Below are 15,143 nucleotides of genomic sequence, written 5' to 3' on the forward strand. Positions count from 1 at the left end.
TCTTGATGTTATTTCATTTGTTCATCCAGTATTTATTGATCATTTTTCTTACTATGTGTCAGGCTTTGGAGATAAAAAGGTAAATAAATCATGGTCTTTCCCCCTGAGATAGAGCCTGATAGTCCCATGGTGGTGATACACTAAATAAATAATTATAAATTAGTATAAGATGTGTTTATTTTTATTTTCATTTATTTATTTGAGGCAGAGTCTCACTCTGTCACCCAGGCTGGAGTACAGTGGCACGATCATACCGCAAGGCAACCTGGAACTCCTGGGCTCAAGTGATCCTCCTGCCTTAGCCTCCCAAGTAGCTGGGACAACAGGTGTGCGCCACCACACCTGGCCAATTTTTCTTTATGTTTTGTAGAGACAGGGTCTCACCATGTTGCCTAAGCTGGTCTTGAACTTCTAGGCTCAACTGATGCTCCCTCCTTGGCCTCCCAAAGTGCTGGGATCACAGACATCAGCCACTGTGCCCAGCCAAGATACGTTTAGAGATAACTACAAAGTGCTGTGGGTGGCCGGGCATGGTAGTTCATGCCTGTAATCCCAGCACTTTGAGAGGCCGAGGCAGGCAGATCACTTGAGGTCAGGAGTTTGAGACCAGGAGTTTGAGACCAGCCTGGCCAACATGGTGAAACCCCAACTCTACTAAAAATACTCTGCTAAAAAAGTGGAAAAAAGGGCTGGGCGCAGTGGCTCACACCTGTAATCCCAGCACTTTGGGAGGCCGAGGTGGGCAGATCACCTGAGGCCGGGAGTTTGAGACCAGCCTGACCAACACGGAGAAACCTCGTCTCTACTAAAAATACAAAATTGGCCCGGCATGGTGGCGCATGAATGTAATCCCAGCTGCTGGGAGGTTGAGGCAGGAGAATCGCTTAAACCTGGGAGGCAGAGGTTACGGTGAGCCGAGATTGTGCCATTGCACTCCAGCCTGGGCAACAAGGGGGAAACGCTGTCTCAAAAAAAAAAAAAAAAAAAAAAAGTGGAAAAATAAATAAATAAATAAGTGGTTTTAAGATTGTTCTTAGAACCACTGTGATATTCTGACTCCCTCATTGACTTTTGGATGGAATGAGTAAGGGTTTATCAGGTGGACAAGAGTGAGAAAAAACATTCAGAATAGAAAGGGAGCTTCATATGCAAAGGCAAAGAGGCAGCAAAAACCATGACTTTAAAAAGTAGGAATGATGTGGCGTGGTGGCCCACACCTATAATCCCAGCATTTTGGGAGGCCAAGGCAGGCAGATTGCTTTGAGCTCTGGAGTTTGAGACCAGCCTGGGCAACATGGCAAAATGTTGTCTCTACAAAAAATACAAAAAAATTAGCCAGGCATGGTGACTCATGCCTGTAGTTCCAGCTACTTGGGAGGCTGAGGTGGGAGGATCGCTTGAGCCTGGGAAGCAGATATTGCAGTGAGTCAAGATTGTACCACTGCACTCCAGCCTGGGCGACAGAATGAGACCCTGTTTCAAAAAAAAAAAAAAAGGAACCTTTTAACTTTTTAGGGTCTTTTATTTTATTTTATTATTATTATTTTTTGAGCTGGCGTCTTGCTCTGCTGCCCAGGCTGGAGACCAGTGATGCAATCTTGGCTTACTGCAACCTCCACCTCCTGGGTTCAAGCAATCCTCCTGCCTCAGCCTCCTGAGTAGCTGGGATTACAGGCCCCTGCCATCATGCCCAGCTAATTTTTGTATTTTTAGTAGAGTGGGGGTTTCACCATGCTGGCCAGGCTGGTCTCAAACTCCTGACCTCAGTTGATCTGCCTGCTTTGGCCTCCCAAAGTGCTGGGATTACAAGCATGAGCCACTGCCCCCAGCCGAGGGGCTATTTTAGACAAAGAATATGTGTAGCTTATATGGGGCACCAATGGCTGCCACCCAGCTTGAAAAACAACATCACCAAAACTGAGGCTGCATGTATGTATGCCCTTCCCTGTTAGTTCCCCCACACTCCCTGCCCCTTGCCACTATTCTCAATTTTTTTGTGTGAGCTTCTCTGGGGTATAGTCCTAGAAGTGGAATTGCTGAAATATAGGATATGAAGTGCTTTAGCTTTGTAAGATAATGCCAAATTGTTATTCAAATTCATATTAATTTAGATACATACCAGCCACTTGGTCTGCATTTTTTACCAACTTAAAAACAATTTTTTTTTTTTGAGACAGGGTCTTACTCTGTTGTCCAGGCTGGAGTACAGTGGTGTGATCGTGGCTCACTGCAGCCTTGACCTCCTAGGCTCAAGTGATCCTCCCACTTCAGCCTCTCAAGTAGCTGGGACTACAGGCACATGCCACCATGCCCTACTAATTTTTAAATTTTTTGTAGAGATGGAGTTTTGCTGTGATGCCCAGGCTGTTCTCAAACTCCTTGGCTCAAGTGATCCTCCTGCATCGGCCTCCTAAAATGCTGGATTATAGGCGTGAGCACCTGGCCTTTTAAGTATTATCAGATTTAAAGTGTTTTGCTATTTCAGGAATGTAAAGTGGCATATCATTATAATCTTATTTTGTAATTTTCCTGATTATTAATGAAGCTAATAATCTTTTCATATATTTATTTGCTGTTTATGTTTCCTATTCTGTGAAACACCTATTCATGTCTGTTGCCAATTTTGGGGAGGGGTTATATGTCTAGTTCTTATAGTTTTGTAGCAGTTATTGTATACTCTGGATATTACTCCTTTATATTAGTTATATGTGCCTCAAATATTTTCTTCTGGTTTGTGCCTTATCTTTTCCCTCTTTTTTATGTTGTCTTTTGAACAGGCATTTTTAATTTTAACATGGTTGAATTCACCAATTTTTTAAAGAGGTTTTGCTTTTTGTTTCTTGTTTAGGTACTTCTCCCTTATGCTGAGTTTATAAAAATACTGTCCTGTAGCCAGGTGCTGTGGCACACACCTGTTGTCCCAGCTACCCAAGAGGCTGTTGTGGAAGGATTGCTTGAGCCTAGGAGTTTGAGTCCAGCCTGGGCAACATAGCAAGACCCTATCTCTAAAAAAAAAATCAAAAAGAAAATATTCTCATATATTAGCTTCTAAGAGATTTCAAGTTTTGCTTTTCATATTTAAATAACCTGAGATATATTTTTGGTATTCCATTAAATAAGAATACAATTTATTGTTTCTTTTTCTCCTGCTTTTGTTGGATATAGACAGAGTTGCCAAGTGATACAGTGACTCCTCTTTGGATCCTGTTGAGGTAACTGGGATGCCACAAAGCACTAGGGGAATGTTCTAGACCCAGCTTTAAATGGACAGTGGTTTCAAGGGTACATGTTACTCAGAGTCTCTGGGCCAGTGGCTTATCTGGCTAAGGGTGTTAGTTGGTATTTATTTAGTTGTTCCCTCTCTTATTTATTTTTTTCTATTAATTTTTCATTTGTGTGGGTACATAATGAATGTATTTCTCTTGTTATTTCTGACACAAGATAAATCTTAAGTTCGTTTCTACTATACTTTTATGAGGTTTCTGCAGGCCTTTATGACCTTGTGACAAGGGATTTCTTGGCCATTGGCTACCAGGCAGCAAGTGGTTCATCAGTTTCCCATCTGAAGCTGAAGGGCACAACTGTTTGGAGATTCCCTGAGTGAGGGGACATACTCAGAGACCTAGAAGGAGATTAGGCAGCTCTGCATAGTACTTGAAAATAATTCCTCTTCATTCCCTAGATGTTTCTTTTTTTTTGAGACAGAGTCTCACTCTGTTGCCCAGGTTGGAATGCAGTGGTGTGATCTCGGCTCACTGTAACCTCCACCTCCTGGGTTCAAGTGATTCTCCTGCCTCAGCCTCCCAAGCAGCTGGGATTACAGGTGTGTGTCACCACACCTGGCTAATTTTTGTATTTTTAGTTGAGGCGGGGTTTCACCATGTTGGCCAGGCTGGTCTTGAACTCCCAACCTCAGGTGATCTGCCCACCTCAGCCTCCCAAAGTGCTGGGATTATAGGCGTGAACCACTGCGCCCAGCCCTAGATGTTTCTTTTTTACAATGATTTTTTGCTTAGACCTTTGCTGTCTTAGAAAGTGGTTACTTCTTTTCTAAAGGGCTTATTCATTTTTAGTCAATCAGCTGATTAAAATTTAAAAGTAGTTAATAGGTAATATATGTTTGTGACACAAAATTCAAAAGGTAAAAAAGAATATACAGAGAAAAGTTAGTCTTCCTTTCACTCCTCCACCACTCAGTTCCATAGTCATCCAGTTTCTTTCCCTGGAGGCCGTAACCTCTTAGCATTTTCTTACAAGTCCTTCCAGAGACCTAGAGCATATTCATCTTGCCTACATAATTTAAGGAAAGGGAAATACCAGGAGAGATTTAATCTTTTCTCTTCTGATACTTTAAATCATTTTTGAATATATCTTTCTTCTATTTCTAAGTTCTCCTCCTCCTCAGAAGAGAGCGTGGTTGTACATTCATATCATTGACACTTCTCAGAAGAGAACATTGTTGTGTTCCTAGAGCATTTGGAAAGCAGATAGTCTTCTGAGATTAACCTAGTTTTTAAAATTGTCATTAATATAAATCTTGTGTTGGATTCCCTTGTGGACTGGGGAGCTGTCATGGGCATGGACACATTATTATTATTATTTTAAGAGAGAGTCTCGCTCTGTTGCCCAGGCTTGAGTGCAGTGGCACGAACGCGGTTCACTGCAGCCTCAATCTACCGGCCTCAAGCAATCCTCCCACCTCAGCCTCCCTAGCAACTGGGACTACAGGTGTGCACCACCACACCTGGCTAATTTTTGTATTTTTTATAGAGACGGGGTTCACCATGTTGCCAAGGCTGGTCTCGAACTCCTGGGCTCAAATGATCTGCCCACCTCAGCCTTCCAAAGTGTTAGGGATAACAGGTGTGAGCCACTGCGCATGGCCCCTGGACAAAATTTGTACCAGTTTCTTTTTCCTTTATCATGGTGGTTTTCATGCTTTTCACTTTCTTGGGGGGGCCTCATCTTATGCAAAATATGCAAATTGAGCTACTTGCTAGGTACATTTCTTTCTCTATTATCTCTGGCTGTGTCTCAGTTTTTGTATCTATTCCACTAAACTGTATAAATGCCTCAAGGACATAAATTATATACCTCTTATCATTATTAATGTTTAATTATATTGATAGTACAGTAATACATTCTCTTTGTAAAAAAAAAATTTTTTTTTTTTGGGGATGGAGTCTGGCTCTGTTGCCCAGGCTGGAGTACAGTGGCATGATCTCGGCTCACTTTAACCTCTGCCTCCCAGGTTCAAGCGATTCTTCTGCCTCAGCCACTCGAGTAGCTGGGATTACAGGCGCTCTCCACCACACCTGCCCAATTTTTGTATTTTGAGTGGAGATGGGTTTCACCATGTTGGCCAGGTTGGTCTCGAGCTCAGGTGATCTACCCGCCTTGACACTCCTGAAGTGCTGGGATTACAGGCATGAGCCACAGTGCCCGACCTTCTTGTAAAAAGTTAAAATATTACAGATCCAGCCTGGGCAACAAAGTGAGACCCCATCTCTACAAAAAGTACAAAAATTAGTTGGGTGTGGTGGTGTGCGCCTGAAGTCCCTGCTACTCAGGAGGCTAAGGCAGGAGGATTGCTTGAGCCCAAGAGTTCAAGTCTGCAGTGAGGCATGACAGTGCCACAGGACTCCAACCTGGGTGACAGAGTGAGACCTTGTCTCAAAAAAACCCCAAAAGACAAAACCATTACAGATAAGGCTCAAGTATCCTTTGATTGCACCCTGTTTTCACAGCAACTTCTCTAGGAATAATTATGGTTATAAGTTTGGGTATATTAGCACAGACCTTTTATTTTATATTTACCTATCATATTAATGCTTTCTTGCTGTCAGTTAATATGAGTTTTCAGAACTTTTCAAAGGTCTTGTCACTGTCACTGTCCAGTTTTCTGGAGCTGACTGGGCAGATTGGATGCAGTCATTTGTTTATATTTATATTTATATATTTTTAGAGATAGTGTCTTGCTCTGTGACCCAGGCTGGAGTGCAGTTGTGGGGTCATAGCTCACTGCAGCCTCAAACTCCTGAGCTCAAGTGATCCTCCCGCCTCAGCCTCCCCAGTAACTAGAACTACAGGTGTATGCCACCATGCCTGGCTAATTTTTTAGTTTTGTTTTTTTGGTAGAGACTGGGTCTCACTGTTTGCCCAGGCTGGTCTCAACTCCTGGGCTCAACTGATTCTCCTGCCTTGGATTCCCAAAGTGCTGGGATTGCAGGTGTGAGCCACTTCACCTGGTCTGGATGCAGCCTTTACGCTGACATTGCAACTGTGGTTCTAAACCAACACTATGCTTCCAACAACCTTTATTCTTTTCTTTAACTTGAATCTTTAAATTCAAGTTAAATTTTTATTGAGTAGATTAAAAAGAACAAAGGGAAGACTATATATTTAGGAGAGAGCGAGAGAGAGTGTCTCGATATGCTGCCCAGACTGGTCTTAAATTCCTGGGCTCAAGCAATCCTCCCGCCTCGTGCTCCCAAAGTGCTAGGATTATAGGCATGAGCCACCACGTCTGGCCAGAAATATTGTTTTTAACAAGCTGACATTACAGTTGTATCTGTGTACTTAAAGGCATCATAGGACTTTGGGAACAATTGACTTTGAAGAATTTGACATGCTTCCTGAGGATTGTTGAGGTGCCTTTGAAAAGTGTTCTGGATTGACTCGCTTTGAGTTGTATCTTGAACTACTTTGAACTTCTAAAGACCCCCAGGAGAGCCAGATAGTTGGATTCATAACATAAGATGGACTTCATCTCATTTTAGTATTACAGATTTTTTTTTTTTTTTTTTTGAGGTGGAGTTTCACTCTTGTTGCCCAGGCTGGAGTGCAATGGGGCGATCTTGGCTCACACAACCTCTGCCTCCCAGGTCCAAGCAATTCTCCCATCTCAGCCTCCCGGGTAGCTGAGATTACAGGCATGCGCCACCTCGCCTGGCTAATTTTTTGCGTTTTTAGTGGAGAGAGGGTTTCTCCATGTTGGTCAGGCTGGTCTTGAGCTCCCAACCTCAGGTGATCCACCTGCCTCTGCCTCTCAAAGTGCTGGGATTACAGGCCTGAGCCACTGCACCTGGCTAACAGATTTTATGAGTATAGAAAATCTTGGTACTGGCCAGGTGCAGTGGCTCACGCCTGTAATCCCAGCCAGCACTTTGGGAGGCCCAGGCGGGCGGATTACCTGAGGTCTGGAGCTCGAGACCAGCCTGACCAACACAGAGAAACCCCGTCTCTTCTAAAAAAAATACAAAATTAGCCAGATATGGTGGTGCATGCCTGTAATCCCAGCTACTCAGGAGGCTGAGGCAGGAGAATTGCTTGAACTCGGGAGGCAGAGGTTGTGGTGAGCCAGGATCACGCCATTGCACTCCAGCCTGGGCTACAAGAGTGAAACTCTGCCTCAAAAAAAAAAAAGAAAGAAAGAAAGAAAGAAAGAAAGAAAGAAAGAAAGAAAGAAAGAAAATCTTGGTACTGAAAAGTTAAATCACAATTCTAACCTTATCAGGTACTGATTTTTAAACTTGGGTATGCTTTGGGTAACCAAATATTAACCAGACTATTATCTTAACTGTTTCGGTAGGTTTGCCAAGATGGTGGATAAGAATATTTACATCATTCAAGGGGAGATTAACATTGTGGTTGGGGCCATCAAACGAAATGCCCGATGGAGCACCCATACACCACTGGTAAGTGGGAAATGGATAAATAGCCTGGTCACTAAGTTTTTATAGGGGATCTGTTGGCATGGTTAAAAGAGTAATCAAATTCCTAGTAATAATGAGAATAGTAGGAATTCAGAGTTGTTCTTGATATCTTGTTTTTTTGTATCCCAACTAGCATCAGATACATAAGCTATCTTTTTTTCTCTGGGACCATCAAAAGATGTCATCAAAAGATGACACCATTCTTCTTCTAAATATTTTTGTAAACAGCTTAAGCTAGTCCTGTGCTTGGGACCTCTTTAGTATGCCTAAAAGTATCAGAAAGATTCCTTATTTTCTAATTCTTTACGGCTATAATTAGCTATCAAATTTATTTAAATCAGTGTAGTTATTGATACATAGAACATGACTTAGTGATGGTACTCCTTGGGGGTTCAGCAAACTTCCATATATAGAGTAGGCCATATCTTACCAATCAGATGAGTAAGAAACTTACCTGTTATACAGTTGGCTTTCTTTGCTATATATGTTTGAGGATTTTTTTTTGTAGAATTGTGTAAAACAATTTTTGGCCCAGTTGTAAAAGCAAGTTTAGAAATTGCCAACTTGGGAGTTTATATGAACATAGTTGGTAAGTGCATTTGGAAATTTCTCAAGTTCTTTCATAAAAATGTATTGATTTAAAAGTGAGAATGGCATCAGGAATATCTTTGAAATGAATATGTATGATGACATAGTGGGTATGAAAAGGGAGAGAAGACAGAATAATACACATATAAAGGACCTGGCAATCTGTAGTAGCTTGAGTGTTATGGTGATGATATAGATTAGCACGTAAGAATTCACTATTTTGTATAAGCCCAGAGTATCTCTACGAAATAAGAGATTAGGGTACAGAAAAATATGAACTATGGCTAATTTTCTTTTCCTCAGAAGGAAAACTTAAATGATTTTCTGATTGGATTCATAGAAAGAGCCCTTGATCTGTCCTTTATTTTCCTTTTCCTCTTTTGGCCCAATAATGACTTACTTTAATCTATGTGTTCTACAGGATGAAGAACGGGATCCTCTGCTGCATAGTTTCGGTCATCTAAAGGAGGTTTTAAACAGTATAACAGGTAAGTCTCCATATGTATGTGGATTACTAATCTTGGTAAAAAATATGTGTTTGATTTATTGAAAGGATAGACAAACTTTTTGTATAAAGGACTTTATAGTAAATAATTTAGGCTTTGTGGGCCATACACAACTGTGCAACTACTTAACTCTGCCTTTGTAGCTCAAAAGCAGCCATAGATAATATATAAATGAATGAGAAATATATATTTCCTTTTTGTTTATTTTATAGAGACAGGGTCTTGCTATGTTGCCCAGGCTGGTTTCAAATGCCTGAGCTCAAGCAATCCTCCTGTCTTGGCCTCTCAAAGTGTTGGGATTCCAGGCTTGAGCCACTGTGCCTGGCCTATATTTTCCTTTGTTTTTTTTTTTGTTGTTGTTTGTTTTTTTTTTTTGAGGTAGAGTCTCTGTTGCCCAGGCTGGAGTGCAGTGTCATGAACTCAGCTCACTGCAACCTCTGCCTCCTGGGTTTAAGCCAGTCTCCTGCCTCAGCCTCCTAAGTAGCTGGGATTACAGGCGCGTGCCACCACACCCGCCTAATTTTTGTATTTTTAGTAGAGACGGGGTTTCACCATGTTGGCCAGGCTGGTCTCAAACTCCTGGCCTCAGGTAATCCACTGCCTCGGCCTCTGAAAGTGCTGGGATTACAGGAATGAGCCACTGCGCCTGGCCTATATTTTCTTTAAAAAAAAGAATCTGCAAGCCAGATTTGGCCCATGGGTGCAGTTTTCCAATCCTTGGTTTATTGCATTGGTTTCAGTCTTCATGATCTTTCAATCTTCATGTGTTCTAGAATCATTTGTCCCTTTGTTTGCCCCCTATTTTCCTAATCACGGTAACCTTATATAATATATTCATATGTTTAGAATTTTCAAAGCCATTTTCACATTTATTACCTTATTGAACTTTTATACAACCCTGTGAGGGAGGCATGGCAGCTATTGTCCCCTTTTTGTGAAAGAAGTTAAAGCCCAGAGGAGTTTAAAGTGATTTAGCTGAGGTCACACTAATCCTAAGAGGTGGAGTCAAAACTAGAATTCAGGCCTCTGTTGCCTGGTTTAGGGCTCTTTGCTCTATATTGCTTCTGTACATGTGATTAGAAGAGAATGTACACATTAAGTACCTTATATTTGTGTGTGTGTGTGTGTTTATTTTATGTATATACATACACACACACACACACACACACACACTGGCAGGAAAGGAGGAAAGTGTCAAAACCAAGGGGATGTAGATACAGACTGAAAGGGAAAGCCTCAGAGCTATGTTCCTTTGTTGACCACAAAGGGCTCCTGCAGTGTATAACCCTGGAATGCTTTTGGCTAGTGACATATGTCAGACTGTAATTGGATAGTGTTTAGGCTTCTGCAAATTAAACAAACAATAAGAAAATTTCTTCTTTTCATTAGAAATATGGGAGAAGATCTGGAGAAAAATTCTATTTTACTTTCCTAAACATGGGCTAAAGTTATCTAAGAGTTCCCTACATATTTTCTTTCTTTCTTTCTTTTTTTTTTTTTTTTGAAACAGTGTGTCTCTCTGTTGCCTAGGCTGGAGTGCAGTGGTGTGATCTCGGCTCACTGCAACTGCAACTTCCGTCTCCCAGATTCAAGCGATTTTCGTGCCTCAGCCTCCCAAGTAGCTGGGATTACAGACGTGCACCACCACACCCGGCTAATTTTTGTATTTTTACTAGAGACGGAGTTTCACCATGTTGGCCAGGCTGGTCTCAGACTCCTGACCTTAGATGATCCACTTGCCTTGGCCTCCTAAAGTGCTAGGATTACAGATGTGAGCCACCGTGCTCAGCCCATATTTTCTTTTTGTGCAGTGGCGTGATCTCAGCTCACTGTAACTTCTGCTTCTTGGATTCAAGCAAGTCTTCTGCCTCAGCCTCCTGAGTAACTGGGATTATAGGCGTGTGCCACTATGCCTGGCTAATTTTTGTATTTTTAGTAGAGATGATGTTTCACCGTTTTGGCCAGGCTGGTGTTGAACTTCTGACCTCAAGTGATCCGCCCACCTTGGCCTCCCAACCATATTTTCTTTAAAGGAGCAAATTTCACTCAATTGAAACAGCTTGGAAATGTTAGCTAAGAAGGATCAAGTATAGAGGAGGCAATTGTTGACTAGTTAGCAGGGCAAATGCTGCTACTAGGTGGCATGTTCTTATTTTATGGCCTGTACCGACTGGTACTTGAGTGCTTTAGAATGTTGGCTACTTGCACAGATTTTTTTTTTTAATTTTACAGATAAAGCTTACATATCCCAATTAGAAAGGAAATATAATGAATGGAGATTTACAGTTCTTTTTGTTTGGTTTTGAATTCAGAGTACTGTCTTCTTAAGAGATATTAAGAGGATCAAACAAGTTAATATAATTGGAAACACTTGGTAAACATCTTATACACAGTGAAGGATTGTTGTTATAAGTGACTGGGAATACCCTAAAATGACTGAGATCACCCTGGCCTTGTAGGCCTTTTGGTCATTCTGCAAACCTTGAGGAGCTGAGGTGGTGCTGCTATCCTGACAGAGCCACATTTCCTGCCTGCTACTGAATCCAGATCCCATGCTTATTTTCTTCATGCTAACATGTCCCAAGATTTTACCTCAGAGACCATACCTGTGGTGAATGATGCAGTCTAGGAATTGTAGACTATTTAAGAGCTATCAAAGTTGAGTCTGACGCCTGATTTCCTTATGTCCTTGGGTCAGAAATCCAGCCAGATTATCTGCTCTTGGAACTAGTAAAACCAGAGTGTGTTCAGGAGCCATTTCTCTCATTGGTGGTAGGAACATCTCTGGGTGTTGCTAAGCTTTCCCCTGGAGTGAGAGGGAAGGGAGTAGTGTTTTCCAAGGCCAACAGCTGTGGCATGTCTTGAAATGGTGCCTGCCAAGGTTGCTACATTGTTCTTGGTTTTTAGCATATTACCTGCCTGAGAAAATGACAGAATTGACCTAAAATAGAGCATTTATGGTCTTCATATTGCTTCTGACCCCACACACAGTGCTGGCTCCCAGGAGCAGGTTTATGGGTCAGCTGTCCCTGTGGTCCTGGACTCTGCAACCCATGACTAATTTCTTGTTTCTTTTACGGAAACAAACAGATTTTTCTGATTGGCAGTGTCAGGAGGACTGCTTTCCTGGAAGCTTATTAATGGTAGGAGGCTGGGAAAGGGTTTTTAACTTGGAGAGAAAACTGAAGGGAATGTGCTTGTGTTAGATGACCAGTTAAGGTGTACCACTTAGATTGGAGGAGGGATAGCAGGAATTCTAGGACTTCTACCCAGGTTCTCATGAAACTGACTTGGACATGGTCCTTTTTTGCAAAGGGTTTCTGTTTGCATTTTTCTAGGCTTTCTGCTGGCTTGATTGGTAAGACTATCACTGTTGGAAATGGGTGGTTCATTGGACATTGTCAGTAAACCAAAATGATTTTTTTTCTCTTTTTGTAGAAAGAATCTTTAAAATGTATAAGTACTACCTACACTACTCCTCCAGGAATATTATCTCATTATTGTGAAGGAAATAAGTCCTTTTCTCCAGTAAGGTTGGCTAAGTCCATACTAGTTTTTCTCACAGATGTATGTCATTGGACCACATTTACAGTCAGTATTTGCCTAAACTGTATGATGACTACAAGGTCTATAGCATTTAGAGTAATAAGATATTCTAATAATACCAAATTTGAAAAGAGGGTTGCTCTTGGAAGAAAAAGGGTGTCCAAGAGCAAAGTTTGCATACTGTTACTTTGGATAAAGCTTTAGCTTACCACTAGTGAGAGAGACTTGACTGCTGTCCCTCATTTGGTCTTGAAGTCCTCTCAGAACTCCTTTTAGATTATTCTGAAGGAGTTAAAACAGATGTGTGGTTACCAGGGGCTGGGAGGGGGTATGGAGAGTGACTGCTAATGGCTACAGGGTTCCTTTTTGGGGTAATGAAAATGTTCTAGAATTAGATAGTAGTGATGGTTGCACAACTTTGTGAGTATACAAGAAATCACTGAATTGTATACTTGAAAAGGGTAATTTTATAGTATGTGAATCATATCTCAGTTTATAAAGGAGGCAAATGTAGGCTGCAGAAGTGATGGATTTGCCAGTTTTTTCTCAGGTCTCAGCGCTGTGGAGGGAAGTCTCTGTAGTCACTGCTGTGCTTTGGACCCATTACCCAGCAAAGGCAGCATAAGGCTCTGTTCAGCTTCTGGCCCAGTTTGTCCTTTTATGTCTCTCTCATTAACTCAAGGAAGCACATGGCTTTTATATTTAAATTTATTCAAACTGTAATCTTTGACATTTGAGTTAGCTTTTAGTACAGTTTTGCATTTATAGTAATATATATTATGTATTTTCTCTATCCCCAAAGAATCCGTTTTAATCTTTTCCGGATGCAAATTTCAGCCTGTCTTGTCCCATCTCCCCTCTCTTGCTCTCTTTCCCCTCCCCCCACGGAGTGTGTTTGATCAGGTGTGGCAGGAATATCCACTGTCAAGCTGCGCCCTTTATATTAGTCAATATTATCCTTCTCCCCCCTCCCTGTCTGTCTGCCCCTTTGGGCTTTCCCAGTTGATTTATAATTTTGGAATTCTCATTGGAGTCTGTAATACAGTTTGTTCATTATTTAACCAAAACCTGTTTAATGAGCAGAGAGAGGCAATGTAAATGTTAGGCATGTTGCAGTGATGTACCTTTGTGCTTCTCAGAGCGGGTGGGTAGTTAACTCTGTGCTGCCTGCAGGGCTGGGGTGTCCTGGCCTTAGGGGCAGAAGGGCCACTGCCTCTCTCTTACATCTGCCCAAGCCCTGCCATGGGTTTAGATTCCAAAGACACATTTCCTTTTATTCTTCTAGGAATCTTTTGGGGCTCTTGCATATGGGAGTTATCTTCAGTCTCGCAGCTAGACCTTGTGGTAGGATCTGTGGCATGGGATGGGGCATGGAAGGGAAAGTGAAATATCAGGATACTTGATATTGCTCTTGGTTTTAGATCTGACAAGAGTAGACAGTTTATAGGAATGCTTCTAGCCAATATGGTCTGTGGTCTTTGATCTCTTTGTTCCCAGACTAGATAAGTTCTTGCAAGCCTTAGTTCCCTTCATCCAGTATAGCTTTATGGAAAGGGCTATAGTCATTTGTGAGTTGTGGTGTTTGGTTGTAGTCATTTGCCTCCAGATATAGTCTGTCTTTGTCCTTGGTCTTTAAACTTAGATCATTACAAAGAGATTCTTTTCCAGAAAATTTTTGGTTTAAAGCAGGAGAGGAACAGTCTAAAAGTATCACAACCAGGCTAGGTGCAGTCACCCACATCTGTAATCTAGCACTTCGGGTGGCCAAGACAGCAGGATTACTTGAGGCTGGGAGTTCGAGACCAGCATGGGCAACATACCAAGATTCCCCCCATCTCTACAAAAATAAAAATAAAAAAAATTAGTTGGGTATGGTGGCGTACAACTGTAGTTCCAGCTACTTAGGCTGAGGCGAGAGGATCACTTGAGCCCAGGAGTTCGAGGTTACGGTGACCCATGATTGCGCCACTGTACTCCAGCCTGAGTGACAAGAGTGAGACCCTTTCAATGAATGAATGAATGAATAAATGAATGAAAGAAAGTATCACAACCAAAATCTTCTCTTATGGGATCATCTTTTAATGACTTACTTTAAAGCCTTCAGGGCCAGGGCTTGAGGAAGACTTCTTAGGGTGTGCGTGTGTCTATGTGCGTGTGAGGGTGTGGTGGTGAGGAGTTTGCCTTTGGAGATTTAGTCCCAGGTCTTTTTAGCTCTGAGGACCTAATGTCCAGTTTTGGTTTTCAGGACTGGGGGTTCTCAGTGTAAGACTAAGGTGGAGGGCCGGGCGCGGTGGCTCACGCCTGTAATCCCAGCACTTTGGGAGGCCGAGGCGGGCGGATCACGAGGTCAGGAGATTGAGACCATCCTGGCGAACACAGTGAAACCCCGTCTCTACTAAAAAAATACAAAAAATTAGTCGGGCATGGTGGCAGGCGCCTGTAGTCCCAGCTACTCGGGAGGCTGAGGCAGGAGAATGGCCTGAACCCGGGAGGCGCAGCTTGCAGTGAGCCGAGATCGCGCCACTGCACTCCAGCCTGGGTGACAGAGCGATACTCTGTCTCAAAAAAAAAAAAAGACTAAGGTGGTCTTGAGGCCCAGTATAGGTACCCATATTAACTATAACATTGTTCTAGCTTCTTAGACCTTTTCTTTTGGGGATTCTCCAAGATTTGGATTCCTTCAGGGCCTAGCTTATTGAGTTGCTTCTAACTGATATTTATTGACTATCTGGTATGTGCCAGGCATTTTTCTTAGGTACTTAGGAAGTGGGTCTATAATGGTAAACAA

General features: G+C 42.1%; 1 protein-coding gene across 5 annotated transcripts in view; it reads left to right on the forward strand.

The window, feature by feature from the left end:
* Positions 1 to 15,143, forward strand: part of GBF1 (golgi brefeldin A resistant guanine nucleotide exchange factor 1) — a 137,518-nt gene that overhangs the window by 5,964 nt on the left and 116,411 nt on the right. For all 5 annotated transcript variants that reach the window (XM_055093319.2, XM_008950838.4, XM_003825513.6 and 2 more), the window contains exons 2-3: positions 7,592 to 7,697; positions 8,725 to 8,791. In XM_055093319.2, coding sequence (XP_054949294.1) covers positions 7,602 to 7,697; positions 8,725 to 8,791 — 163 coding nt within the window. In that variant the 5' untranslated portion in view covers positions 7,592 to 7,601. The remainder of the gene's footprint in view (positions 1 to 7,591; positions 7,698 to 8,724; positions 8,792 to 15,143) is intronic.

This window comes from Pan paniscus, chromosome 8, assembly GCF_029289425.2.
Source record: "Pan paniscus chromosome 8, NHGRI_mPanPan1-v2.0_pri, whole genome shotgun sequence".
NCBI lineage: Eukaryota > Metazoa > Chordata > Mammalia > Primates > Hominidae > Pan > Pan paniscus.